This window comes from Rissa tridactyla, chromosome 14, assembly GCF_028500815.1.
Source record: "Rissa tridactyla isolate bRisTri1 chromosome 14, bRisTri1.patW.cur.20221130, whole genome shotgun sequence".
Lineage (NCBI taxonomy): Eukaryota > Metazoa > Chordata > Aves > Charadriiformes > Laridae > Rissa > Rissa tridactyla.
Window position 1 is genome coordinate 3,866,770 of NC_071479.1, and position 26,940 is coordinate 3,893,709.

Sequence of the window (26,940 nt, forward strand, 5' to 3'; positions counted from 1 at the left end):
CCCGGCGAACGCCAGCAGCAGGTAGGGCCGGGGGCGCGGGGAACGGGCCGGTGGGGCCGCGGGCTGCCCGCCCTGCCGTGGCGCTGAGGGGGCCGTGAGGGGGAGCCCCCTCCCCGCGCCCCCGCTCGCCTGGGCTGAGGGAAAAGCCGCGGGATCCTCGCCGGGAGCCGGGGGGGTAGGGAGGGCGGAGGTGGCCGTGGCCCCCTGAGGCCCTCAGTCCCTCGCGGGGCGGAGGTGGGCGGCTGGTCCCGGCTCGGTGCATTTCGGTGTCCGTGGCTGCCATCAGCACAACTTTGCGGTGCTTCGAGTGTGACAGAGACCGTCTTTCAGCGAGCCTGGCTCGGCCCGTTAAGCCCGCCCACCGTGTCGGTGGCATCCCCCGAGGAAAGAAGGGGCAAACACCCCGAGCAGCCGGGCTGGGCCCAGGGGACACCGGAGAGGAGCGGGGCCGGGCGGGCTCCGCCACCCCCCGCGCCCCGGTGACGATCGTGCAGGTCCCTGACGGGACGGGGACAGCGGGGCTTTTGTTTGTTTTGTTCTTTGCCCGGGGGAAGAATGTCTGAAAGCTCTATTTGGATAAAAATTCCAAAAATGTAGACACTTAAAACGTATTTAAAATGTTTCCTAGGAAGAGTGTTTAAAAAAAAAAAAGTTATGGGGATGACTTGTTTCAAGGAGGCCTCATTAGTAAGTAGATCCTCTTTGAATGAAACTGCTTTGAATGTTATTTGCTTTTGGATGTGAAAAATCCGACTTTGCTAACAAGGATGATACTAGCATTGTTTCCCCTCAAGTCTCATTTTTCTTACTGATCATTACAATTTCCATTTTCCACTACCAACTTTCTGCATGACGCAAGTTTATCAGCAAAAAAAAAATTTCCTTTGCTGGGGAATGGCATGGCTCAGCTTAGGGTGTCCTACTCTGGAGTCAAATGGGGGTTGGGGGTTCCTTAAACATCTCTCGTCCTTTGGGTTTCTCAAACTATTTTACAGAATAATAATGTATAACATCTGTCTGGGCAAATGAAGCGAAACCCGAGTATGAGGAGTAGGTCTCGCACAACCTTGGCTATTGTAACTGGTTTCTCTCATCTTGTCCATGAGAGAGTTTATTCCATAGTCCCTGCTACGGAGAGGTGAGAGGTGGAAGTTTAACCCATACCACTACCAGAAGGAAGTCCCAGTTTAACACCTGCTCTGCAGGGCGGCTGCTGTTGGCATCCCTGCCAGCTCCCTGCCGCCCCGGGCTGGGTGTGCTAGGTGTGGTTCCAGGCTCTGGATTGAACTGGGCTGTTCATCCTCGGAGAGAATAATGAGAATGCTGTTCTCTGTGCTTCTGCAGCAACCCCGGGTGTCAGCATTAGCTTATCTGTACCATCGACGGGCCCTGTTGCAGGACTGACTCGCTGGAGTGGTGAGAAGTCCAAAATTCAGCAGGAAGATAGAGCTGGAATTGTAGTTACACCTCATTGGTGACATGGGTGGATGGTGAACTTCTTAAACGTAAAGTGTTTAAATACGGGGAGGGATTTTCCCGTGGTTGCCTGAGTGTTTAGATAACAATTTGTTTCAGTGAGAGCTGAGGACCTGCACCGTCCCCAGGAGAATGTCTCCTGCTCTCAGAAGGGTGGAAGCTTTCTCCAGCTGGATGAAATTCCAGTGCTGTGGGGAAAACGCTGGGGAAATTGAACCAGCCCTCAATCTTTGGCTGCTGTCTGAAAGGGTGACAAAGCAAAAATGCTACTGCTTATTTCAACTTTGATTTTACAGGCACAAATCCAACACATTTGTGAATTTGTTCCTTTCATCACCAGAGCAGGGATGTGAGATAGCGCTCCACAATCAAGTTTCAGGGTTCTGATAACATTACCAAGGGGGATTGCTGCCAGCCCTGGCTAAAAGACTGGCTGCCTGACATTTTCCGTTAAAAGGCCGTTTTTGTAGATACTTTATATACTTTTGTGAGGGGTTCAGCCACTTGCTGAGCTGGTAGTGTGGTCAGCAGTGTCACCAAGGGGGAGGGCTTCTGTGGAAGAGCAAAGGCAAGAGCCTTCCTACAGGACAAGAAGCAGCAGCTAGCTGCTTTCAAAGACCCCCACTGAGGCAGTGTTTCCCCACACCCCAAGTTCAGATAAACCAACTTTTTATTGTAGGTTGGGTATTTTACAGAGTCCCAATGGGAACTAAATCATTCTCAAAATAGCACTGTGACGTATATTATTACTCAGGATTTATACCTGCTTTCAACTCACTTTACAAATACAAGCTTTCCATTTTAATCCCAGTCTCAGACATTAGCAGTCCTACTGAGTAACATGTATGGGAAAGAAGATGTTGGACAGGAATATACACCTTCGCAAACCAACCATTTCCCAGTTCTGCTTTGGAATCCTGACACCAAAAGAAATAGTTTTTTTTCTTTTTCTTTTTTTTTTTATATGAGCTGAAGTGATTAAGTTGCGGACTGGTTGTAGTACAGCAGAACATGGTTAAACAGATATAAAGTAGCTTGGGCACAATAACTAACAATGTCTAGGAAGAAGCAGCTACTTTTGTTTATTGTTTGCTTTCACAGCACTTGTGACTTGTCATGTGAATAAGATAGTTCTGAATATGTCTTTGCCTGATCGCTATCAGAAATGCCTTTTAATGAAAAGGCAGAAAATTCTGATATGGGCAGTTTATCAGTAACAAGTTGTGTATTATTTCTGTTGATTAGTGGTTGTCTGATTCTCCAAATGAGGTATTTGGTATCCCTTCTAAAAATTTAAACTGAAAACAAAATTTTATATATTGTTATTTTATATGTCCACTTGCAATCTCTTTTGAATCCTTTTAAATTGAAGACTCAAAAGATGCCTTGTGCCATGGCTTTCAAAGGTCACTGAGTTTTTACATTAAGAAGAAACCCTCAAGTTATCTTTTTTTTTTGGTGCAGCTTATCACTTTATGTACCTCTGTCATGTCATTTGTTCTGCTTCTCACAGCATTAGCTCAAGTCCTTGTCTTTTCAGCCTCTTAATCATTAATTAATCGCTTCAGACACTAAGACGACCGCGGGAACTGAAAAGAAATGCTCTGGATGATTAATTCTTTTCCCATAAAAGCAGTAAACTTGCCAGAGTTCTCAGCTATGGGCCATTCTGGAACTATTTTTCCCAAATCAGCCACAAACTCTCTAGGTGGGGATAGTGCACAGCAGTTGAGCCTAAATCCGTGGTTTGTTAGTTTGTGAGGTATGTTTCCGTAGGAGGCTCCACAGAACAATGGCCATGTAAAAGGCGATGCAGTCAGACACAGTCCATGGGGCACAGGAGTGGAGAAGCTGTCACACTGGTTCACCAGTATCTTGTCTTTGGCAGCTCAGGGCAGATGTTTAGACAAAGGAACAGAATGGAAAAAATCATGGAGAACTTTTCTCAGGTCTGTCCTTGTGACTGTTGGCAGTCAAGAACTGTCGTGATTAGGGATTTCCTGAACTGAAGGTTGCATTCAGATTGTAATATTTAATAGTTGCTATTCAAACCATCCCTTGTGAATTTATCTCCTCTTTTTTACCCTACTTGTAGTTCTGTCCTTGTGAGCACCCTATGAAAATGATTTCAACTCTGTGCCTGCAGAGGAGTACTTCCTTTGGTTTTCTTTAACATTGCGTACATAAGACAGGAATTAGGTTGCACCTTTTCATATAGAAACACCACCTTAATGTGATAATTTCTGTGTTTAACCTGCACTGCTGCCTGTGTCATTATCATGCCCAAACTGAAGTCCAGAGCTGGTTTTCTTCAGCACCCAGTCTATCTCGCATCCTTCAATAATTTGTCTCATAGGAGAATCTGTGAGGATTTACCAAGGAAATAAGTTGCTGCTGGTTATCTCCTGCCCCTATATCCAAACTAGGGGCAATCAGGAGGCTGCTAAACCACGAGACAGACTGCAGAACTGCCAAGTAGAAGATTGCCTTCAGTGAAGCACTTTAAAAGGGATAGAAAAAGAGTAAAAATTGGAGTGAGACCCTAAAATGGGCTGTGACATTGACTTGGTCTTCTCTAGTTGTTTGCTACTTGCTTGTCTGCTCAGAGCAGGCCCAGGGAATAATGGGTGAGGAATGGTGGTGATGGAAGGGTGGGTTTTTGGGTGTTTGTTGTTTTGGCTTTTTTTAAGTAAGGAGAATAAAAGTAAATGAACTGGTATTAGGAGCGTCTGAACAGACTTTATACACGCCAGGCCTGGATTTCAGCAGATAGGCTTTTTCTTCCTAAGAAGACACGGATGTTGGCAGATTTCCAGTATTTACACTACATCCTACAGTCTTCAGCTCCCTGATAGCAAAAGTACATGGATTGCCAGAGTAGATTCATCAGGCCTCTTATTAGCTGCTTGGCACACTGCTGGATGACGTTTTTTGTAGACATACCGATAAGTTCATACCCTCCAGATACAGCCACACTGCTGGTGTTTGCCTGATCGTAGCAGTGAGTGCTCTTCTTGCAGTAGCACAAGTCCTGTTATGTCCCTCACTGTTCAGAGATGCTCCAAGTACAGAGTCTGCTGGTCCGGGTGTGTATCCAGGGCAGTGGGAGAGAGATGCCTGATCGTATGTCACTGTTAAATCCCATCATAGGTGAAATCAGATCAGACAGCATTCGTAAGATGTCAGCTTCCAGTACTTCCCACCAGCTCAGTGAAGGAAGGTTTGGTCAGGAAAGTTAGGAAAAGAAGTAGCAGCCTTTAACAATAAGCGTTTGACTCTCAGCAGGATTGCCAAGTTATTTATCTCCGATTATCCACTGATGATGCATTTGCAAAGTTAAATAGAGCGCTGACATTAGTGGAGTTAAATAGAGCTCCAGCAGCTTTTTCCTGGGGCGCTTTGCAGTGCTTGGCAACCTGCAAATGCCAGACTGGAATAGCCATGCCAGAGCGCTGACACTCATCCGAGGGAGCCTGGTGATGCTGCTGACGTTGGAGTGGTTGATTTGCTTGGTATTCTGGGGATTTCTACCTCTTCACACACTTCCCCCTGGAGAATAACCTTTTGTCCGTTTGTTTTTCCCCACTTTGGGGTGGACTGGGACTTCGCCAGTAACTGCATAGTCAGGATATTCAGGTTGTCAGGTTTTTTAATCAGAATTTGGGATGTGGTGGTGACTGGGTGGAAGGGTTAGGTGGTATAGACTCTGAAGGTTTGGGGTTTTTTTCCTTTTGCCCATTTCAAAATGTTCATTTCTGACTACAGGCTGTGGTTTTTGGTTTTATCCTTCCTCTTCTCCTCTTTTGTCTCTCATTCACCTCCCACCGAGAACCTGAAGAGCTGGAACCGCTCTCAGTTGATGTCCCAGCACAACTGGGAGAGGGACAAACAACTATTTGCCTGTATTAGGAGCTAGTCAGTCAGTGGGACGCCATCCAAAAACAAAGTTTAAACATATGTTATTTACTGAATGTTTCCACACACAGTAAAAATACAGCTACAATTCAAAACAGCATCTCTAAAACTCTGGAGGAAATGAATCATCCCGGGATCTTTCAGGCTGGATGGAGGCTGCTGTGCTGAGAGCTATCACAGTAGGACTTTCCTTCTTTCAGGCTGTCAGCTTTGAGAATACTTGTGGTTCCTTCATGTCAAAGCCTGAATCTTGCTAAAAATAAAATAAAATAGAAAAAAACCCTCCGTTAATCACCAGCGTCAGAGCTACAAACACTTTGCTACGAGGAAGAAGGGAGTGTTTTGGCCTGTGTGTTTATAGCGTTGCCCTCTGGTGGCTGTGACAGCAGCGATGGGAGCCGGTGCTCCTGCTGCCAAGGATGTGGCAGCAGCTGGTTTTGGAGCTGACAACAGCCTTCATGAGAAAGTCTGTCTCTTCAAGCCAGAGTCATTAATGCAGCGGCCACACCTGCACACATTAGGAGAACTGGTAGCAAAATGGAAAGGGGAACTCTAATAACTTTGTGTGTCTCCACATCGATTTCCTCAGAAGTGAGCGTCTGACGAAAACCACTTTGTGTGAAATGGGGAAGTCCTGTCTCCTCCCAGGGCAGAGCTGCCTGCACTCGTATGTGCTGGCCAGGGCTGGAGGAGGCTTTGGGTCGTAGCAGAAGGTCTGTCTTTTGCCTGTCAGCAGGTAAATGCAGGTACCAAAATACTACAGCACTTGTGACTCTCAGCTGTGCCTCATGTTCTGATCACTGTCCCTGATCTAGAAGAATGTATATTAAGTAAACTAATTTCTGTTAATTCTGAGTTGCTTCATGTCTCATGCAGAGGTTTTTCCAATGGAAAGATAAATTCTGTGTGGAGCTGAACTGGAAGGCAGGAGCTCAGGGAGGCAGTTTCTGTGGGGGGCTTGCTGTGGAACACGGACGTGCTGTGCTGCATCACAGTGGCGTAAGACAGAGTTTTATCTACGTGCTTTTTAGTCACAAATCTTTTAACTCAACCCTGATATTTGCATGTACTTCTCTTGTCCTTGTCAGAACGTGTAGCAATGGTTATTGTGAGTCCTTTCACCTAGTTGTGTCTGATGCTACACTTACACTGCAAGACCATGTTTCATGTTTTCCTTTTGGACTCATTTTAGGCTGTCTCTTCTGGTTTCCAGCCCTTCTTCTCTGGAAATAATGTATTGCTGTGTTCTTCTTTGGGTTATGGATAATGGATTGAACAGGCTTCTGTACTAGAGAGGAATGTATTGGCTACTTCTCAGGGGAGAACCAGTTTGCATAAAGTTGCAACTCATTTCCCCTGTACGCGGTCAGGACCTGGTGAGAGAAGGAAGAACATCTGTGTCATTTCCCTGGAGGTGACCACAGGCCTGGCTTCACAGCCTCTATTAATGTGTCTTGGCTGTCACCACCAGATCTGTCTATGGGACATAATATGGGATGGCAGTCATATTTTAATGTTCTGGATTATGTCTTATGGGTTACATAAGTGCTCCTTTAAGACATGTTTTCAGCACTGAACAATGATTTGTGTTTGAGTATAATTCAGGACTCAGTTTTGCTCACAACTGAATGAAAGCAGTCTGCGGTTTCCACTGAGCCAGACTTACATATCCCGTGTGTATTTAAGTGCATGATTCAGCTCTCACGTATGCTCTTAAGGGAGGGCTTTTAAACAGTTGATTGTATCAGCAGATTTTCTCTGGGTGTGTTTCAGATGGGAGACCTATATATTCTCCAAAAGTTTCTCCCGTGTAAGTAATAATCTTCCCAATTCACATCAGGGCAGCTGAGAAGAAACTCAGGGGTTTGCGTTGAAGTTTTTAGCCTTGTGCATTGAGCTGAACCCTCTGTGTTTACTAAGTGGATCATATTCAAAAGGTAGAGAGACCAGAATAGAGCTGACATGACTCATTATACAAACAAACAGCTGGAAAAAGTGAACAATACTCAAATCATCTGGGTGTTCTAATTTGCTAAAGTGGTTTGGTAGGAATTTTAACTTATGAATGCAAAAACCTATTTGCCAGCGGCACAGATAATGCGGTACTTTGTGTCCAGGACTGTTGATCTGAGTTCTTCTTGGAATCAGATGCATATTTTATATGAAGGGGGAAGCTGCTGAAGGGACAATGCCAGTTTGAATTTTTTGGATTTGTGGCTGGCTGCATCTGTTAAGATGTAGCTGCTAGGAATGCCATTAGTGATGCTGCTCCTCATATAGAGAACTGAAATAGTTTATGGAGTCACTGTGGCTGGGGTGGGAGGAGGCTCTTCCATGCCAGTATTTTTCTTGTCCCAAAGAAGCTTTGTTTACTAGCTTCTTCAAGGCATGGAAGGAAAGGGATTGTTTTTTATTTTTACGTGTATATGAATTTAGGGCTGTCTGGAGACTGAAAACTGATCTAATCTATCATTTTAGGTATTTTTCAACGCCTATCAACTTGGCAGCAAGGGTGAAGTCCCACCAGATTTATTTTCAGTGGCTTAGTGAAGAGTTAGTCATAATATATACCCTTTTGGCAAGGAGGCTATATGGAATAGACAAGTATTTTCATTTTCAGTATGTATTGTCATCAGCTGTTAATATTGTGCTGAACTGTCTTCCTTTCTCTGTTTTATGCAGCACCATATATTGAGGGTTTTGTTGTCAGAATCTGAATGATTCCTTAGTGTTCACTCTCACAATCTTTGTAAATTCCTTGGAGTTTTTATGGGTTGTCAAAGGATCAGAGAAAAAGAAAGGGCTGCGTGGGTAGTCAGAAAGTATAGATTCTCTTCAAAGTATAGAAATAGCTACCTAAATCTGAAGCGAGCAAATAATTTTATTTGTGATACGTTTGATCTCTTCAGTGTCATTATTTCAGACAGTGACCTGGAGAATGCAGCTCTTACTCTGGGAGCGTTACTGTCACAAGTACAACCTGTTGGTTTCCCTGGGATTGGTCATGCTCGGAGGATTGTACAACTTTGCTGCTTGCAAAACACAGTGACTTACGGTTTTCCTGTTGTTGCCGCAGAAATACAGTGGCAATTTACTTCTGGTGCTCGATATAGGAGGTCCGGAAAGCTGTGAGACAGGGGAGTCTTTCTTTTCCTGAGGAGATATATTATTATTTCTTTGGAGCAGTCCATATTGTCCAGGCAATTTTTGGCAAGTAAATAGAGGGGAAAAAGAGAATTTGCTGGGTCAAGTGCAACTGTTTGCCCCCAAGGTACAATAAGGATTGGTGCACAAGAAGCATTTTTGCAGCATGAATGTTGTGTGGATACAGACTCTACTAAGATTTACTGTTCTCTGTTAGAAATTCAGTCTGTATTTGTGAGTTATTTTGATGCTCTGGAAGTATTAACCATTAAAATAAAAAATACAGCCTTTGCCATCTAGAAATGCAGAAATTGTTCCAGAAGTAACCAGCAGGTGTTTTACATACTCTGTGGTGTAATATTATGTTGGCTGCAGACCTTCCTGTGTGGGCTTTGTTTATGCAGCAAGTTTAGACAAATTAACTGAACCCATCATGAACTAGGCACTGGAGCTGTAAGTGAGAACAACCACATGGTGATCTGGCCGACCACCACTTATTTCAGTCTCATTTAATTCAGCCAAGCTTTCCTGAGCAGCTCTCTGCAGGTAAGTCCTTACTATATTTACAGGTGTATACGTGGGTCAATTGCCACAAATTAACTGTAGCTCCAAAAAAATGTTACGCTCATTTTTCTCTTGTAAGGGGCCAGTTCTGAATAAAAGCTGCAAGGAGAGTAAACTACTGAACAGGGGGTTTTCAAATGTGAGGGAGACGGCGTTCTCTCTCTGATGCATTGTGAGACAGAAGAAGATAAGGCCCCTCACTCCCAGAAGCGCTGCTTCTTTTAAATCAGGATGCCGATAATGTAGTCATCAGACCTCTGGGTTTCTCTGTTTCATGTAAATACTCACTTAAAATGTCTCTTTCCTTTGCAAGACATAGACCCCTTTACAGCTGCGTCTATTTAAATGAACGACTGACTTCTTTTCTCACCCACTATTTTTACCAGCAATTTTTCACCTCCTCTTTTCTGGTTGCCCATCTTCAGCAAGTGTAGAGAAAAAAGAACATCTGGAAGCATCACTGGCTGAAAAATATATGTGCTCTTTATAGTCTTAGAAACACCAGAGTACAAAGTGTCATGAGGAAAGCCCCGTAAGCTAATATTTGCTGTGTCATACAGAGGAACTGGCTACTAAACATTTACACCCATTCCATTATATTTAGTCTTGTTTTAATAATTATTGAATTTAAAAACTGTTAAAATGTTATCATTACTGTCTTGTGCATTTTGTGTTCTGAAATGCTCTGGCAAGACCAGAAGTCAGACGATGTTTTGATTGTGTGCATTCCTCCAGCTTTGGTAAAGCTGCTCGGAATGTTTGAGGTTGAGTCAGGATCAAACTGCAGCCTAACAGAAAAAAGACTTTTTACCTCCTCTTTTCCCCCCCGTCAGTATTGGATGATACTGGCTTGTAGAAAGATACTTTAGATAGCATCGTTAGACACTTTAGACGGTGGTAGGTGTGAAGATGTGTCAGTATATTTGATGTGGAGGAACTAGGCATTAATTATTCCCTGTAATGGACTTTGCAGTGTGGTGAGATGGAGTAAGAGATTCCGGGCTCTGTGTCCACAGGTTTTTCTTGAATGGAACAGGACATTCCCTTCAGTGTAGTTGTGCTGGGCCACATCTGAGCAGTGCAGAACTGGGCACCTTCTTGGCAAAAACAAGTTCAGAGGAGAGTAAAGACAAATGGCGAAAGTGCTGATGGCATCAATTTATGAGGGTGTAGAGTGACTCTGTAAGAGGTGAGTGGGAGGCACAGCCTCAGAGATTAATATAAAGAGCATAAATGGAAGTATTTAGGGAGGGAGACAAAGAGAACTGTTTATAACAAGTTGCAGGGCGGAAATAAGAAAGGTGTTTTGGGTTGGATGCCAGGAGAGAAAACTACTGAGTCCGGGGTCGAAGGTGGTGGAAGCATCAGGTGCCAGGGCTTCCAACAGCACCATGGCTGAGAGGGTGCTCAGCAGGGCAAGAATGTCACGTCTGCTGAGCAGAGGGACTGCGTGGTTTCTCGTACTTCTTTGGCCTTTCCTCTGAAACAAGCAGCTTCCAGCCTCAGGAAAATCATTTAATGCTTTCTTGAAGAAGCAATCTCTAAATTCTGCCGTTGGCCTGAGAGCCAGACAGGCTTTTGCAGTGTCAGCTTCCCTCACATACCAAGTCTCGTATTTTGTGTTTGGTAAATAGGGGGTATATCCCTATAAGGGATATATATTATTCTATAGGCCACTCTCCATTATACGGCATTCTCAGCTAGGCCTGCCGTGATTGCGTTAACTGCACATCTGGACACCATAATAAGTTGTTGTCTTCCACTGTTTGCTCAAGTCATTGGACTTCTTTTCTTAAGTTCTTGTTTTTATCACTATGCAGCCAAGTGTCATTTAGAGGATCCATCTGCACTGAAATTCTGTACTCCAAGCCCTTTCCTTGTTTTCCTTAAATAACTTTCCTTTGCATAAGCTGTTGGCTCTGCCTAGCACCCTTTCTGTGACTAAACTGGACGGTTTTATTAACACCAGCTTGAAATTTGCCTTTTCCCCATGTCTCCAGCAGGTCATCCTTTTTGGTAAGGTCCTGGCAATCTCATCTGGCATATGCCCTCAATAAAACATCCAGAGTACAGATTTCTGTGGCAACATTTGCTGACAGCAGTAATAAACCATACCACATGTTGGAGTGTGTTACACTTATTCACTTCTGACATGTCAGATTGATTTTTACCAAAGAATAGTATAATATACCATTTATTTGTTGTAGCCCTCTTTCCCTCTTTTGCCTGTATTTACATTCTGAAACCATTTGATGATGCAAGTTTGGACTGAGGAAAAAACTTATAAAATGCCAAGCTAATTAGAAGACCAAATAAATTGTTTTTCCAAAATATTGTATATGCTTAGGAGCATATATCTGCGGATTAGAATATACCATAAGACGGGATGCTAACAAAGAAGATTATCCTAGGTCTTTTTGCCTTCAGTCTGTGAAGTTTGGTGAAGGGTGGCACTATACGGGTTTTTGTTAATGAAAAGTGCAAAGTATTTTTCCATTTGGAAAGGACCCATCTCTTTCTAATGTTGTGCAATCCACTCATCCTGATTTGGGTACGCTGCAGCTGCAGAAGCTTTTCACAGCTGCCTTCCTTGGTGTCAGGGATCCAACATTTTTGTCACTGGGTCTTAGACCTCTGACACTCTGAACTTCCTTCACAGAGATCAGAAATACCATCAAGACTAAGACATTGTTTTTATTATCTATCTCAGTTTGAGAATTTCCAGTGAAATTTTCAAAGGTACATTAACTAAATGAGAGTTTGCCAAGGTGACGTTTCCAAAATGCATCATCTTGGACAACAGAGAACCAGAGTGTTCTCATGAGAGAGACAGAGAGAAAGGAAATATTCTCATGGAGAGTGGAGAAAGCACAAAGTGGAGTCTGATCTTTCCCGCATGTAAGTTTTGTTGTGGACTCCTGTGGGTGGAGGAATTGGACCCTTAATTTAAGCATCTTTTGAGAGATTCTGAAAGTAGAACCTCAGACTGTCAGTAATTCATCCCTGGGTGCGTTAAGAGCAGAAGAGCAACCAGCAGCACAGCCACACGTAGGCATTAGTTACGTTCCTCCCAGCATGCTTGTTTGACCTTCCAGGATATCCATAGCCATGTAGCAGAGCGCTCATCCCAGGCGGGTCTTGGCGCAGCCCCTGGGCAGTGTTTGGCAGACGCTGTATCACAGACACTGCTGCTTGCACCTCCAGGAGCCATCCCACCCTCTGGTAAGAGCATAGGGCCGCTCTGTTCCTGGGGTGCCGCAGTGGGATACAGCTCTTTCTGCACAGTTCACTTGCTGCAAACACTTGGAAAATGCGGTAGATTGTCTTGCTGAAGTGTGAGACAGTTGGAAGAATGAGCTCTTTACTGGTAGCAGATCATTGATAAGCTACAATCAGCCACACTGGGTTGTAATTCCATTGAATAGCTTTGATGGCTGTTACATTCCTGTCACAGGGTCTTGCTACACCCTCAGAAATATATGGTTGTGAAATTATTGAATTAGCTCTTGTTCTGTGTCACCTACCAGGCTGCTAATGCCCTTTCGCTAACATGTGAGCTGAAATACATTGGTCCATCTCAAGCCCCTCCAGAGTGCATTACTCTGATAGCAGCTTGTGAGGAGGTTGCATTTGGGTGCAAGACGCACAAAGCACATGCTGAGTTTTGCATCTTGCTCCTCTGACAAATTCAGAGAGACAAGGGCAGTTCCCTCCATCCTCAGGTTATTCAGTTGCGTCCTTTCAGTGTTTCTCTGTTCTTGTCGTCCCCAAAATCTCTTTTGCTACAGCCCTTGCCATCTGGAACAGCCTTTCTGTTCCTCTGCGTCTCATCAACTTTCCATTTATTTGTCGTTTTCAGCTGACAAAATGTTGCCTCTGTTGCTGATGTCTCTTAATTTCTTCCTCTCTTGTTGGCCTTATGACTAGATACTTGGCTTGTTTGAAGGTAATTGCGGTGCGGGCTGTAATGGATAGCATATCGGCTTGAATTATTGCCTGCTGGGATTAAGCATCTGTAAAGGCTGAAGGAGTCTCTGAGACTTCCAGAGGACTGTTTGCACAACCACGTTACGCCCCTGTATTGCAGAGGGGGTGGGTGTGTTTGTGCTTGATAAAAGATTGGCTTCTGCACTTCATCTTCACTAGCAGCAAGAGGAGGAGGGAGCTGGGAATCCCTGCAGCTTCTGCAGGAGAAGGGAGAAGCCCATTTGCTGTTAGAAATGGGCAAACAGGACTTAAATTATATTTTTCTCACCGTTTTTTGCACAATGGCTCTGAAGCTGAACTGTGTTAGCTCCATGTCTGTTGCAGGGCTTGGATATGTTGTTACAGCAGCTGTTGTGCTTTCAGCTGTGGTAAGTGATTAACATCACAATTAAACATTGAAAAACTTTTGTTTTTCAATTACTTATGAGGGTCACACTCTTTTAACGCTTTGTGAGGAGTTTGACCAATTTTATAGTGGGAATTTGGGAGAAATGAAGTCAGGCTGGCTGGAATCATGACGATAAAGTTCATTGTTTTCCATTTTTGTTTGATATCTGATTTCAGCATAGGAATCACTTTGGTACCTAACTTGCTATTTTGCTTTCTTTTCTTTATTTCTGCCTTGAAAGCTGAGTGTATTGTACTTTTGTCCATCAGCTGCTGTGAACTATCTTCTTTGTCAAAATACTGTATGCTTCTAATATAACATTTTAATTTTTTCTTCCCTGTTATCTGATACCACTCAAAGGCATGCTGTAATATATGGACAAACTTCCTTTGCCAATGTGACAGAAATGTTTTATTTCCTTTCAGTATTACCAAAGCGAATTATTTTATAATATAGTTTTAGAAAAGTGTTCATTATATTTGTTAAAAGAATGGATTGCATATTGTTAGTACATTGCATTAGTATGTCAATAAACGTATTAAATCAAAATTGCAGTGTCTTTAGGCCAGGATGTTGTGTATACTGGTGTAATTCCTACAAGGGAAAGCAGTTACCCAGAAGTACTGAAGTAATGTGGCAGAACTGAAAAGATGTAAGAAACCTGTTAATTATCTAACTCTGATGATATTCACAACATTCTGGATAAGATCACACAGGTTTTAGGAAAACTGTAAATAATGTTTGTGCAAGATGTACAAGCTGTAGAGTTAAAAGGGGGTTATTTCCTACACCTTGAACGTTATGCAGCATTTATAGAAAAGAACGGGCAGCAAGGGGATTAGTCTTTCCCTCATGTGCCATATTGAAAAGCTATAAATTAGTAAAGAAAATACGTAGAGTAAAATCAAGAGAGGTAGACAAAAACCAGAAAAGAGAGTCTAGGGAAGAAGTCAGGAATAAGCCAGGAAGTAGAGTTGATTGGAAATGAAAATTAACAGTGATCAGTTGAGAGAGATTCCCCCCTCCCTTTTTTTTTTTCTTCAAAACTCAGTGCAAGAGAAAAAAGGAAACTTTCCACTTGTTGCCTGGAACAATAGTTAAGATGTCAGAAGCAATGTAATTAAACATGCGCTTCCTTGTACTATGCATATTGAACAATATTCTCTGTTTGTCCCTAGCCTGTCAGCATGGTGGAACACGCTGAGTTTTCGAAGGCTGGGAAGGAACCTGGCCTTCAGATTTGGAGGATCGAGAAATTTGATTTGGTACCAGTGCCAAAAAATCTGTATGGAGACTTCTTCACAGGAGATTCCTATCTGGTGCTGAACACCATCAGACAGCGGAGTGGGAACCTCCAGTACGACTTGCATTTCTGGTTAGGTAAGTCCGATGGGAGTGCCCCTGCTGAACTGGGAGCCCAAAGTGAACTCTGTTCCTCTCACTACCCCAGCCTTGTCCGGTCAGTGTTCCCCAAGCAAATAAAAAGCAGAACTGGCAGCACAGTGAGAATGCCGTTTTGGGTGCATATGGTGCTACTCACCTTAAATATTTGAAATGGTTTCTGCAATAGTGAGTACAGCCATCTCTGTACCTCAAAATAGCGTTTTCTGATCAACATGACAGACTAAGTCCCTGTTCTGCAGAGGCTCACAGAGGAGACAAGATCTCAGATGAAAGGAGTGGCTGAAATCCTTTCGATTTGAAAGGATGGAGGTTGGTGGTTATCCTCCTAACTCAATGAGTGGAATTTTTTCCCCTGAAGCCCAGAATTCCTAACTGGCCTTCTGCAGTAAATGTCACCGAGTAACATGGCAAGGCTTTCTCCACATCCTGCAAAACTGAGACTCTTTGACAATATCATGGTTAAAGCTATGTAAAGTAGTTGCATGGTGGCTTGTCCTGTCTGCTATCTGTCAATAGGTTTTGCACACCAAAGAGCTCCAGAGAGGCAAACTGCTTTGGAACAGGCACCCCACTAGTATCTACAGCCTTCATAAAGCCTGGTAACGTCTTCCTGCAGGTTCATCTGTCTGCGTGTTTGTTCCACAGCAAGTTTCTTTCCAGGACAGGGTGAAATGGCAAAAAAAAAGTGAATGATACCTATCAAAGAGAGGTGAAGCAGTGAAGGCTGCAGTAGTTACGATGGTATTGTAAGCCTTCCAGAAAAATACACAGTTTATACCGTTTGGAGTCATTAGAAAAGTTTGGAAATGGCTATTCTGCAGACCTTCCGGGAACTAAACTTCCCAGGAATCTGCTTTCTCCACAGTGGTTTTGCACAGTTGAATGTAGAGCCAGAAATCCTGCATTCCCTCCAACTTGTTGCCTTTTCATTTCTTAGGAGATGAAAGCTCTCAAGATGAGCGTGGGGCAGCTGCCATATTCACTGTCCAGATGGATGACTACCTTCAAGGGAAGGCTGTTCAGCATCGCGAAGTGCAAGGCCATGAGTCCTCAACTTTCCTGGGGTACTTCAAATCTGGCATCAAGTACAAGGTAGGTGATGACTGGGTCTTTATACTGCCAGGCTGAATCAAGTTTGCAAGAAACGGCATCCTGCCCACTGCCCAATTCTCAGAAGAATGAGAATTGCCCTTTTTCCAGTTGCTTAAAAACCATTCTCAACCAGATGTTTTCAATGAGTCGGAGCTGACAGGGTGGAGAACAGCAGATCCCAGTGGGAAAGCTTTGGCTGAACTAGTAATACACAAGCAAAGCCCCAGGAAACTTTAGGAATCGAGGTTTTGTTTTTCTTCAAGAAGCAGAGGAAAGAACAGTCCCAAGACGTCTGGAATGAATTTAAGAAACAGCAATCGGTGTTATTGGGAAACGCCTACCCAGTAGATTTAATTTCTCCCCACTTACATAACAGAGTTTGACCTTCTCAGTCTCTTTTTCTGTGCTTAGTTCACCTAATGTTTTGGTAAAGTAGACGAATAGTAGTGGGAGTTACTCTTCCACGCCATTGTAGTAAAGTGGAATAGAAATGAAAACATACAGTCAAAACCAGTTATGTTTGTTACGAATCCAATGACACAAAGAAAGTGATATCAGGTCAAATGCTTGCAAAGTGCTTACATTTCCTCACGTCTGAGACTTTCCTAGTCTTTCTGTTTTGCTTATTTCCCACTCATTTGTTGTTATTTTCATTCGTTTGAATTTGGTTATGCTTTTTTTGAGGATAGCTGATGTGAGTCCTGTTGCCTACATTGATAAGTAATTCCAAGTATCTCTTTGTCAGCAGAGAAGGTGAATCCTGAGGTTGGGATAATTTCTGGTAGGCAAGACATGGAAATACACTCTTCACCCCACCAGCCCTATTAAATCCTTTTAATATCTCAGCTTACTGTGATCTTCTTCAAATTTGGAGATCTCCAACTGTATTGTATCAGTGTCCCTTAGACGCCATGGGAATGGATAGCTGGGATGTATCGAGAGATGGCTGCTTTACAAAAGCCCAGCCTGGGCAAGCTAGCTCTCCCTGCAAGTTGCTGCTGACCCTCTTTCCTATGGGACAAAAACTGCTCACCATTAGCAAATCTGTAGGATTTTCATTTTTCCTGAAGCATCAGCATAAGTGTGAATTGTTGTTCCTTTGTTTTCCCTTAGGCTGGTGGCGTGTCTTCTGGCTTCAAACATGTGGTTCCCAATGAAGTAACCGTGCAGAGGCTTCTGCAGGTCAAAGGCAGGCGAGCAGTCCGAGCCACGGAGGTCCCTGTGACCTGGGAGAGCTTCAACACAGGGGACTGTTTCATCCTTGACCTTGGCAGTGTAAGTACCGTGTAAAAGACAGGTTTAGCAGACTTTCAGGGTCAGGAAATATCTGATTAGTTCATTAGTCCCTGCTCTGTTGAAGCTATCTCAAGTATTGAGCATTCCGAAACACTGTTTAGCCAGTCTAACATCTTTCAGTCCCAGCCATGCTGCCATCTCATCTAGAGAGGGGGCTGACACCTGCATGGCCTTTCTCTTTTCCCCCAGAACATCTTCCAATGGTGTGGCTCCGACAGCAACCGCCAAGAACGGCTGAAGGCCACTGTGCTGGCCAAGGGGATTCGGGACAATGAGCGGAACGGTCGCGCCAGGGTCTATGTTTCGGAGGAAGGATCAGAGCGGGAGGAAATGCTTCAGGTTGTTCGTTTTGTCAATTTGTCTGTGCTGGAGAGGAAAGGGTGGTATGTGGAAGAATGGGTGGGGTGGGTAGATAGGCTCAGTAGTGTGAAGCATTAATAGTATAAATAATTCAATGCAGACTTGGTCCTCTTGGTCCTCGCTGGGACATCACAGTATATTTTCACTGTTGTTGATCTAGAAGTTTCTTCTACTTGTTCTCGTGGCTGGAGCATCTGGGGAACAGAGATCCTCTTGGATTGGCTGGTAATGTTTTCTCTCTCTCACAGGTCCTGGGACCGAAGCCCAGTTTACCACCAGGAACTTCTGATGACATCAAAGCCGATACCGCCAATCGGAAGCTGGCCAAGCTCTACAAGGTAATGAGAAACCCTGACAAATACCTTGTGGAGAATGGAGTGATCTTTGGACAATTAGATGGAGCTGGAATAGCAGAGAGGAGCTGAGATGAGCTGAGTCCTACTTCTGCCTCGCTCTGCTGTTAGCTTTTTATGGATGAACCTTGGTTGTGTACACGACGTGCTCATCTGCTTTCTGTTGTCTTTATCACCACTGACTGTAGTGAGACAGCTGAGACTTTCTAGGAACTTTGGAGAGTGTAATGAGTGGGGAAAAAAAGGGAGTTTTCCTTTGTGTTATCAGGCATTGTATCGGGAATATGATGGGAAAGAACTAGAAATAGTGAGCCTAAGAACCAGCCTACCCCTTTCTACATGCAGTGAGAATGATGGAGCAATGATTTGTAAGGCAACATTTGCCATCAGTTAGTGTAAGCGTAGAATAATGTCCACGACTTTTTGGGAGGAATCTTGTCTCCAGCAGTCACTGGTATCGATGTGGTGAATATCTGCCAAGATGGCTTGTAACATGGACCTTTATCCCTTAGTAAGTACAAGAACTCGGACTGTTAAACCCACTTGATACAGGGAGGCCCATTCACAGTTACCAAGACTGACCCCTCCAGTTTTGGAGTGCAGTTGGTTTCCTTTAGAAGATATTAGAAATATTAGAAGATATTTCTTGGCTGCTTGTGCACCAAGGATATTTACCATTTTGGATCAATCTTTCTGTGGTCCCAGCAGTATCTGGTTTGCTAGAAGTACTTGAAATCTTCAGACTAAGTGTTATGTTTTTGTCATACTGTAGCTGTGTCAAAGGTATCCTGTTTGAAAAACAATAGTGCCTGAAGCAGCCAGTGCATTCAAATTTATTTCCCTTCCACTCCCTGAGTTTTGGACTATTGCCATGAAGCTGGAGGGGAACAGAGGATGCCTTATCTAATCTCCATGCCGTGTTATCGCAGGTCTCCAATGGGGCTGGGAACATGGCAGTCTCGCTGGTGGCAGATGAGAACCCCTTCTCCCAGGCAGCCCTGGCTACAGATGACTGCTTCATTCTGGACCATGGCACAGATGGGAAGATCTTTGTTTGGAAAGGTACCATAGAGATGCAGGTGAAGCTGATCACGCATGCATAGGGTCTTCATCCAGTTACCAATACCCGTTTTTTCAAGCTGGGCAGGGGAGCATATGCTTGATGGTGGTGGTGCTTTTCAGAGCAGGTCGGATAGTATTAACAATCTCAGAAAAGACCCCTCATCTGAAATGTCAGGTGCTGAGGTACAGGGTCTTCAGTGTAGAGAAGTAAAGGGAGGTTCCTGGGAACTGGGAAGAAAAAATTAATTTATCATCATAAGTAGCAAGGCAGTTGTGCTCTCTCAGCTGTCACAAAAGGCATAAGAGAGATCAAAAAATTGTCATTTGCTATTTGGCATCATCTAGCTGGAAGGCTGGGCCCTTCTACTGTTGCAAAATGTGGAAGTACCTGGGACAGTTTCTTCTCTGGGTATGCAGAATTTTTTTGAAAAGTTGACCACTTTCTCTCTATTTTCATTAAAGGCAAGAGTGCCAACTCTGAAGAGAAGAAGGCAGCACTGAAAACAGCTTCTGAGTTCATTGATAAGATGGGTTATCCGAAACATACCCAGGTAAGGACGTGCAGCCCAGCTGTGGCCAGCCCCCAGGCACCACTGGGGTTACTTTTCTGCCACACAGGCAGAAGTTGGACTCCAGAGCACAGCTCATGTGAAGTGTCACTAGAGTCTTTCAAGTAGCTCCTGGTTTGGGTGATCTGCTCCTCTGCAGGGAGATTGTAGTGTTGCTCCTGGGCTAACACTGGGCTAACACTGTCCTAAAATTTAACATTTCTTCCTCTCAGATAGTTTTTTACCTTTTCCATGACCTTCTCCAAAGAGTGAAGAAGAGAAGGCATAGATAAAGCTGCCCTTCCTGTTCTTAGGGAGATGTTTCTAAAGGCTTCCCATCCCTTCAGCCCTCCTTAGAACTCACCTGAGGCTGACTGTGCATCCTACAGCGTATTGAGACCCATGTTGTTGGTTGTGGTAGTATGGATCTTCCACGTGTTTAAAGCACACAGAAGCTTAAAGATTGAATAATGCTGGCTTGAAAGAAACAGATCCCTTCAAACTATTAGTCACAAGCAGCAGAAAATAGGCGGTTTGTGATGTGTCTTTTCTCTTTGAAAAGATCTGTCCCATATGGTAATAGCTGGAGGTACTGTTGATTGCTCTGTCTCTGATTATGGTGTCAGTGAGACTTGCCGTTGTGTTTAATACCGCGTCTTGGCACCAAGCGTTTCACCGCTGTGATCGCAGAAGAGCTGTACCAGGCAGTTCTCTGTTAGCCAGAAAGCAGGGCTCGCCTGGAGCAAGGAGCAGGCAGAGCTGGAGCTGTGTGGGATGGGGGCCAGGCTGCTCCTGATGGGCTGCCGCATTTGTTTCAGATCCAAGTCCTCCCGGAGAGTGGTGAGACACCTTTGTTTAAGCAATTCTTCAAGAACTGGCGGGACAAGGACCAGACAGAAGGGCTGGGGCAGGCTTACGTTTCTGGTCATGTTGCCAAGATCGAGAAGGTCCCTTTCGATGCCGCCACTCTGCACACCTCCAAGGCCATGGCTGCCCAGCACGGAATGGAGGATGATGGCTCTGGCAGGAAACAGGTGAGCAGGGTCAGAATCCCTTTGGGGAGGTTTCTAGAATTTTCTTTGCTATGTGATGGCATTTCCTGCAAGAGCAGCGAGACTAATGGAGGCCTGAGGGTCATCAACACTGCAGTTTCGTAAATGCTGGGGAAATTTTTAACACCAGAAACACCAGCAGGGTCTTGAGAGCCCTGCTGCAGGTATAGATGAGCTGTTAATTTTGACCCAAAAATTTCCCTGGGGGCAATGCTTCACCCAACAGCGTGGACCCAGACTTTTGCTTCATTCCTCCTCCGTTATTCTAGCTGTTGCCATCACACGTGTGATGAGTGATTATCTCAAAGCACCTATCTCACGCGCCTGGATGCGTGCATTTGTGTGTAGAAGCAGTGGTGGAGGTGGGCTTGGAAGAGCTGAGTACTGTCCAAAAGCCCACAGAGCTCCTGGCCAACATTAGACTTTTCAAAAGACCCCGTTAAAGCCTAAAAGCTCTATTCCTGACCGTCTGAATGGCAGCAATGGAAATGATGATGTCAGATACAAAATGGGCATCGGTGCTGGCGGTGCTCATAGGCCAACTCGCATTTTGTCCTGTGGTTCTGCCGGTGCTGATGGCTCGGATGAAGGTTTGGGAGCTCGCAGGAGGAGCCGGCTGTGCCCTGCGGCTGGGGCTGCTGCAGGCCATCCCCGGCAGGTGGGGCTGCAGGACCGCGACGTCTGGGAGAATGAACTGGGGAAGAAAATGGAACAGGAGCTCTGTCAGGAAAGTGCTTATTCTGCTGTCGCGTCGGACTCAGACTGTTTCTGCTCCTTTCCTGTTCTAGATTTGGAGAATAGAAGGCTCAGAGAAAGTGCCAGTGAATCCTTCGACGTATGGCCAGTTCTACGGCGGGGACAGCTATATTATCCTGTACAATTACCAGCATGCGGGAAAACAGGGACAGATTATTTACACTTGGTAAGAAAGTTTCCCTGATGCAAGTCAGGAGACACTGGGGCTGTGTGCTGCTGGGAGACCACTTCTTCAAAAATGGATCGCTGCTGGTTCCCACTTAACAGAGGATCCTCGGGGAATAAAATTTCACCCTCGATAACCTTCCCTTGCAAACAAAACACTGCCAGAGTCTGGAATGTTTTGTTTGAAGTGGGACAATGGGAGGAATTACTGTGCTAGTATTTTTTCTCTTTTTCCTTTTTTTTTTTCCCCCCAGTAGTAGTTACTCCCTTTTTTGGATCAAGCTCTAGTTCTTTTTGCAGAGTTCCTACATCTTTCAAGACCACCATAACTAACTCTTGATACTCTGCCACTGCAGCTGGTGGCTTGTGACTGTTCGAGTTCCCAGACCGTGCCCTTACAGAGGAGTTTTTCAGCAGGCAGGCTCGCAGCGATCTTCCTCCTGCTCCTCAGCAAGCAGAGAGGGAACAGGCTGCTTTCTACCCAAACCCAGAGCGGGTGCAGTCTGTAGAGGGGCTGCATGTGTAGTTCCTGATAACGGTACCAACAGGCATGTTTTTGAACTAGCTGCTAGGAAGATAATGGGAGATAGGCATGAAGATACTAAAGAATCTGTGCTTATTATCTAGAAAATGTTCCTATCTCCCTCTGTAATCGCCATGTTACAATACAGGGTAATGAATTTCTCCTTCCTGTTGAGTGAAGTGCTGCAGAGGTTTGGTAACAAAGGTTTTCCTTATCTCTTCTTGATCTCTGTAAGGGGGGGGGGTGTGTTTTGGGGGAAAAGGGCTGAAAATAAAACTCAGATTTTGCCTCGTCTTTCAGGCAGGGTGCTGATTCCACTCAAGACGAAATTGCAACCTCTGCATTCCTCACAGTACAGCTGGATGAGGAGCTGGGAGGCAGCCCTGTGCAGGTAAAAACACACACAACACCGAACAAAAAACCCGAAAAACTGACACTGTGGAAATAAACAAGAGAGATATATAGTTATATGATACCAATTGGTGGTGGAGAAAGCTACTCGCGTAGTGGCAGCCTCCAGGGCTGGTGTAGGTGTTCGGAAGAGGCTGTGTGCCGAACCTACATGCCAGCTATATTGTATCACGCAAGAAAGTCTTACAAATGTCCTGTAGGAGACAGGAGGGTTTTTACGGCTGTTACTTGTGTGCCAGTGGATCACTCATCAATTAAAATGAAATGGCGATTGAGAGCGCTCTGTTTCAACACTGGTCTGTTTTTGTGCGGGAGGTAATAGCTATAATAGCTAAGCTCCAATGACAAGCTCCATATTTTATGAAGATTCCAGCTGTAAAGTTGGTTGTAAAGGCCATTTCTAGCATAACTTGTGCTACCTTTTAGCAGTAGCGTAAAACTGACAGCAAGTTTCTTTTTCTCTAGAAACGAGTAGTGCAAGGAAAAGAGCCGCCTCATCTGGTGAGCATGTTTGGTGGAAAGCCCTTGATTGTTTACAAGGGTGGAACCTCCAGGGAAGGAGGCCAGACGGCACCTGCAGACACGCGGCTGTTCCAGGTCCGGTCCAGCACCTCGGGAGCTACCAGGGCAGTGGAGGTATGTGGAAAGAGTCAACTTCCATGTTGACTTCACAGGCTGTGAAGGGAACACCATCCCTTTGAGCAGAACAAAGGCCAAATTGAGCTTTCTTCTGTAAACTGAAACACACTTGGAAAACTTTACGAACTATCAAGAGATTCCTCCTTTTCCATAGATAAGTAGTGATAATCATTATTTTCTAACTGGTTTATAAATATCACCTTGAATACATTTAAGCCATTTTCTCTTAAGTCCCCACTAGGATACTTTTCAAACTGTTGAAAACCATTCGGATCTGGCCATCGTAACTTGTTCTAAGCCTGTGTCACGACAATGCTGAAGACAGAAAGTGCTAAATACCCTGTATGCAAATAGAACGTGTGCCAGGACATAGGTTAAGAGCCCTGCTCCTTTGAAAGAAACCGCACACAAAAATACCCCTCGGGCAACAACAAAAGAGAGACCAAATCCTGGTCGGTAGCTACAGGCGAGGCAAGAGCACTGGTTTATGTCCGCAGCAACTTTTAAGTTTCTAGCTTCAAGACGGCACGTCCTTGTTGACACAGAGGAAGTTACGTTAAGGATTGCTCAGCCTCAGCAGCAGGGACGCTGCTCTGCAGCCGTCTCCCCAGCGAGTTCTTCAATCTCCCGTCGTAACCGTAAAGCCTGGCAAAATGACAGATCCCAGCATTCTTGCCGTGGGGCGTATGTACCTGTAGATTACACACAGAAATGCACATCTATTTACTCTTCTCATATGAGTCTAACTCATCACTCAGAAACAGGCAAATGTACAACATATTTTATAGCCTAATGTGCTTGTGGGGAATGTCTTTTTGGCAGTTTATTCAACAATAGGTACTGATTTTTATTTTGAAATAACGGGCTCTCTGTAGAGGACGATTACATCTGACACATGCAATGTTCTTTCTTTTCAGCTGGATCCCACTGCCAGTCAGCTGAATTCCAATGATGCCTTTGTCCTAAAAACTCCCTCTGCTGCTTACCTTTGGGTTGGCCAAGGAGCCAGCGACGCTGAGAAATCGGGAGCACAAGAGCTGCTGAAGATACTGGGAGCTCGCCCAGTACAGGTTTCTGAGGGCAGAGAGCCAGGTGAGGGAGGCACAAGGGAGCCTGAGATCATTTCTGTGTAGCTGCATGTTCTCAGTAATTATTCCATGGATATTTTCTTTTGTCTCCCAGAACAATGAAATATGGACACAGGCACAGAGGGGCTTCTCCAAAGTATTTTTATTACGTGTAACAGCACACTCGTGTTTGCAGGCCTTTGGCACTTTCTGACATGGAAGAGTGCTTCAAGTCCTACCCAAACCACCCTGCTACTGTGGTTTCCATGAACAGTTGAAGCACCAGCATCTCTTTCTCTTTTTCAGATAATTTCTGGGCAGCTTTGGGTGGAAAAGCCTCTTACCGTACCTCTCCCCGGCTGAAGGACAAGAAGATGGATGCTCACCCGCCTCGTCTTTTTGCATGCTCCAACAAGAGTGGACGCTTCACTGTGAGTACCTAAGATAACAGTCAGTTACTTCAACATCCATCTGACGAAGCTGGGAGAAACTCAGTCCCTGTCTGCTCTGAGCCAACCGACAGGCTGTCGCACCGTCTCTCCCTTGGCAGCGTCGCCGCCAGAAGGAAAGCACAGGCACCGTTCTTCTGCAGAGACAGCAGCCAGTTCTATTGCACTGTTGTGTCACCACAGCAACTTGCTGAAGCATCAAACTGGTCTTCCCTTGGTTAACAACCAGCACTTAGGCTCCTCAGATTTTAACTCATGAATCTTTCAAGTAAAAAGAGGCAGCGTTACAAGTCTTGGGCACGAGTGAAAGACAGTTTCTCTAGGTACAAAGAGACTGATTTTGTGTTCTGTGCTCCAAGAACACTTGTGTGACACAGCTGGTGTTGCATGGTCAAATGCCACACCAGTATCTAGCTTAATGCGTCCCACCGACGAGAGGTGAAACTAGAACCTGTGTCAACTGGATTTCTCCTGTAAAGGTGAAACGGCGATTGAAGTACAAGCTCATCTTAACCTTATGTTTTCCAGATTGAAGAAGTTCCTGGAGATCTGACTCAGGATGACCTTGCTACAGATGACGTTATGCTCCTTGACACATGGGATCAGGTAGGTCACATCTGCCCAGTGAAGAGAGGAGCAAAGAGTAGGCACAAACTGGCTCTGGATTGAGACCCAAATTACAATGGCTGCAGGAGTTATTGTATTACAGAGTCCTTTCATCCTTCCATCTTTGGGCCTGAGACAACTCACCTCATTAGTGACAGTGAAGGGAACTTACACCCGGAACTTGAGAAACGAGTTGGTGTCCTGCCGCTCCTTTGACAAGCTTACGGGCTGAAGGAAACAGGCTGTTTGTTGTGTGTCGTATGTGTTCCCCCGGCCTGGAAACTGCTGGGGGACTGTGACCCACGGCCAGGATTCAGCAGTTGAACACACTGACACATTTTCTGTTATTTTTCAATAACAAAGGGCTTGTCAGTCACTGGGCATAAATCAGCCAAAAGGCACCTTAGAGGTGAATTTTGTATGTTTTATGTAAAAACGTTCAAACACCTGCTAGTTTTTCCTATGTTAAGCTAGTGTATCATTTGTTCACTTATCTAGAATTTATGCAGATAAAACACAGTCAAAAAGCTTCTAGTTATTTACCAATAGCTTTAGTCACATAGGCCAAGCAGCCAGGCCCACCAACACGAGCGCGGTCTTGTTGCGTGTCACACTCCATTCACTGAGACTCTGTCTAAATTAGCCTTTCTTTCATAAAGAGACTGACTGTTGCTGAAATAATGCATATGGGTTTTTTTATCTTTAGGTCTTTGTATGGATTGGGAAAGATGCCCAAGAAGAAGAAAAGACGGAGGCTTTGAAATCTGGTAGTGTCACTTTTTCCTCTCTGAACTAACCATTTTTTATTTCCCACTATCTGCTCATAAGGCAGGCAGTTTAACGTACTGAGAAACATACCTTAACCACAACATAGAATTCAATGTTGTGACCAAAGAGATCCCCTCTCTCAAGAAAGGAGGATCCCCAGGATCAGCGTGCAGAGGTGTGCTGTTATTCAGCCGTGCTGCGCTCGGCCCCTAGCAGTGAGAAAGTCCCCTTGTGTGGGTAAGCGGGCGCAGGCTGCCACTCTGTTACAGCCTTTTAGAATCCTAATGTCAGTTTTCCACAAACAAGTGCCAGTCTTCTAACAGGTGCTGATAAAACCATGGAGTGAAAGCTTTTGTGGTTTTTTGGTGGTGGTGGTTTGGGTTTTTTTTTGGTTTAAATGAGCAATCTGCTATTGTCTCCATTCAGTTAGCTTCAATGAAGCTGTTTCAGCTGTTGCTCCCTACAACTTGTACTCTCTGAGATTTCCTTCTACTTGTGTGTTTTCAGCTAAACGGTACATTGAAACGGATCCGTCCAGCCGAGATAAGAGAACTCCCGTCACAGTCGTTAAACAAGGGTTCGAGCCGCCAACCTTCTCTGGCTGGTTCCTGGGCTGGGACGACGACTACTGGTCTGTTGATCCTCTACAGAGAGCAATGGCAGACGTGGATGTCTGAGTAATGAGTTTTTTCTTTTTTTAAATGAAGCAAGTTTAGTGCCTTCAATGCCTTCAAGAGCTACTTCCTCCTGCAGGATGCACGTTAACAAGGCAATGATGTTAATAGCCAATTAGCTGTGCAATAATTACCGAAAACAATCATGATCAGTCATTGACCCTACTCCTTGCTTTGATTATATTTAATACAATAAAGCTCGTATGGAATATGTGAAGAATAGAAATGGTGGGGTTTGTTA

The 26,940-nt window shown here is 44.7% G+C and overlaps 1 protein-coding gene across 3 annotated transcripts; it reads left to right on the forward strand.

Annotated features, from left to right (window-relative positions):
• On the forward strand, positions 1 to 26,925 carry GSN (gelsolin). 3 transcript variants are annotated; one of them, XM_054220790.1, is made up of 17 exons: positions 1 to 21; positions 14,653 to 14,854; positions 15,816 to 15,970; positions 17,084 to 17,245; positions 17,456 to 17,605; positions 17,875 to 17,964; positions 18,909 to 19,041; positions 19,504 to 19,592; positions 20,408 to 20,623; positions 21,430 to 21,563; positions 22,386 to 22,476; positions 22,962 to 23,132; positions 24,053 to 24,227; positions 24,509 to 24,633; positions 25,180 to 25,257; positions 25,964 to 26,024; positions 26,533 to 26,925. In XM_054220790.1, exons 2-17 carry the CDS (start codon positions 14,662 to 14,664, stop codon positions 26,700 to 26,702), a joined length of 2,193 nt encoding a protein of 730 aa, XP_054076765.1. In that variant the 5' UTR covers positions 1 to 21; positions 14,653 to 14,661; the 3' UTR covers positions 26,703 to 26,925. The 3 variants fall into 3 exon arrangements, with proteins under 3 accessions (XP_054076765.1, XP_054076764.1, XP_054076762.1); XM_054220789.1 differs by lacking the exon at positions 1 to 21 and adding an exon at positions 640 to 687; XM_054220787.1 differs by lacking the exon at positions 1 to 21 and adding an exon at positions 13,237 to 13,454.
• Positions 26,926 to 26,940: the final 15 nt, after the last annotated feature.

Excerpts from the sequence above, each read along its gene's own strand:
- GSN (XM_054220787.1), top strand. The coding sequence starts at position 13,320 with ATGGGCAAACAGGACTTAAATTATATTTTTCTCACCGTTTTTTGCACA. Across the intron at positions 17,246-17,455 it reads TCATCCTTGACCTTGGCAGT|AACATCTTCCAATGGTGTGG; the intron begins GTAAGTACCGTG and ends CTTTTCCCCCAG. Across the intron at positions 19,042-19,503 it reads GAAGATCTTTGTTTGGAAAG|GCAAGAGTGCCAACTCTGAA; the intron begins GTACCATAGAGA and ends TTTTCATTAAAG.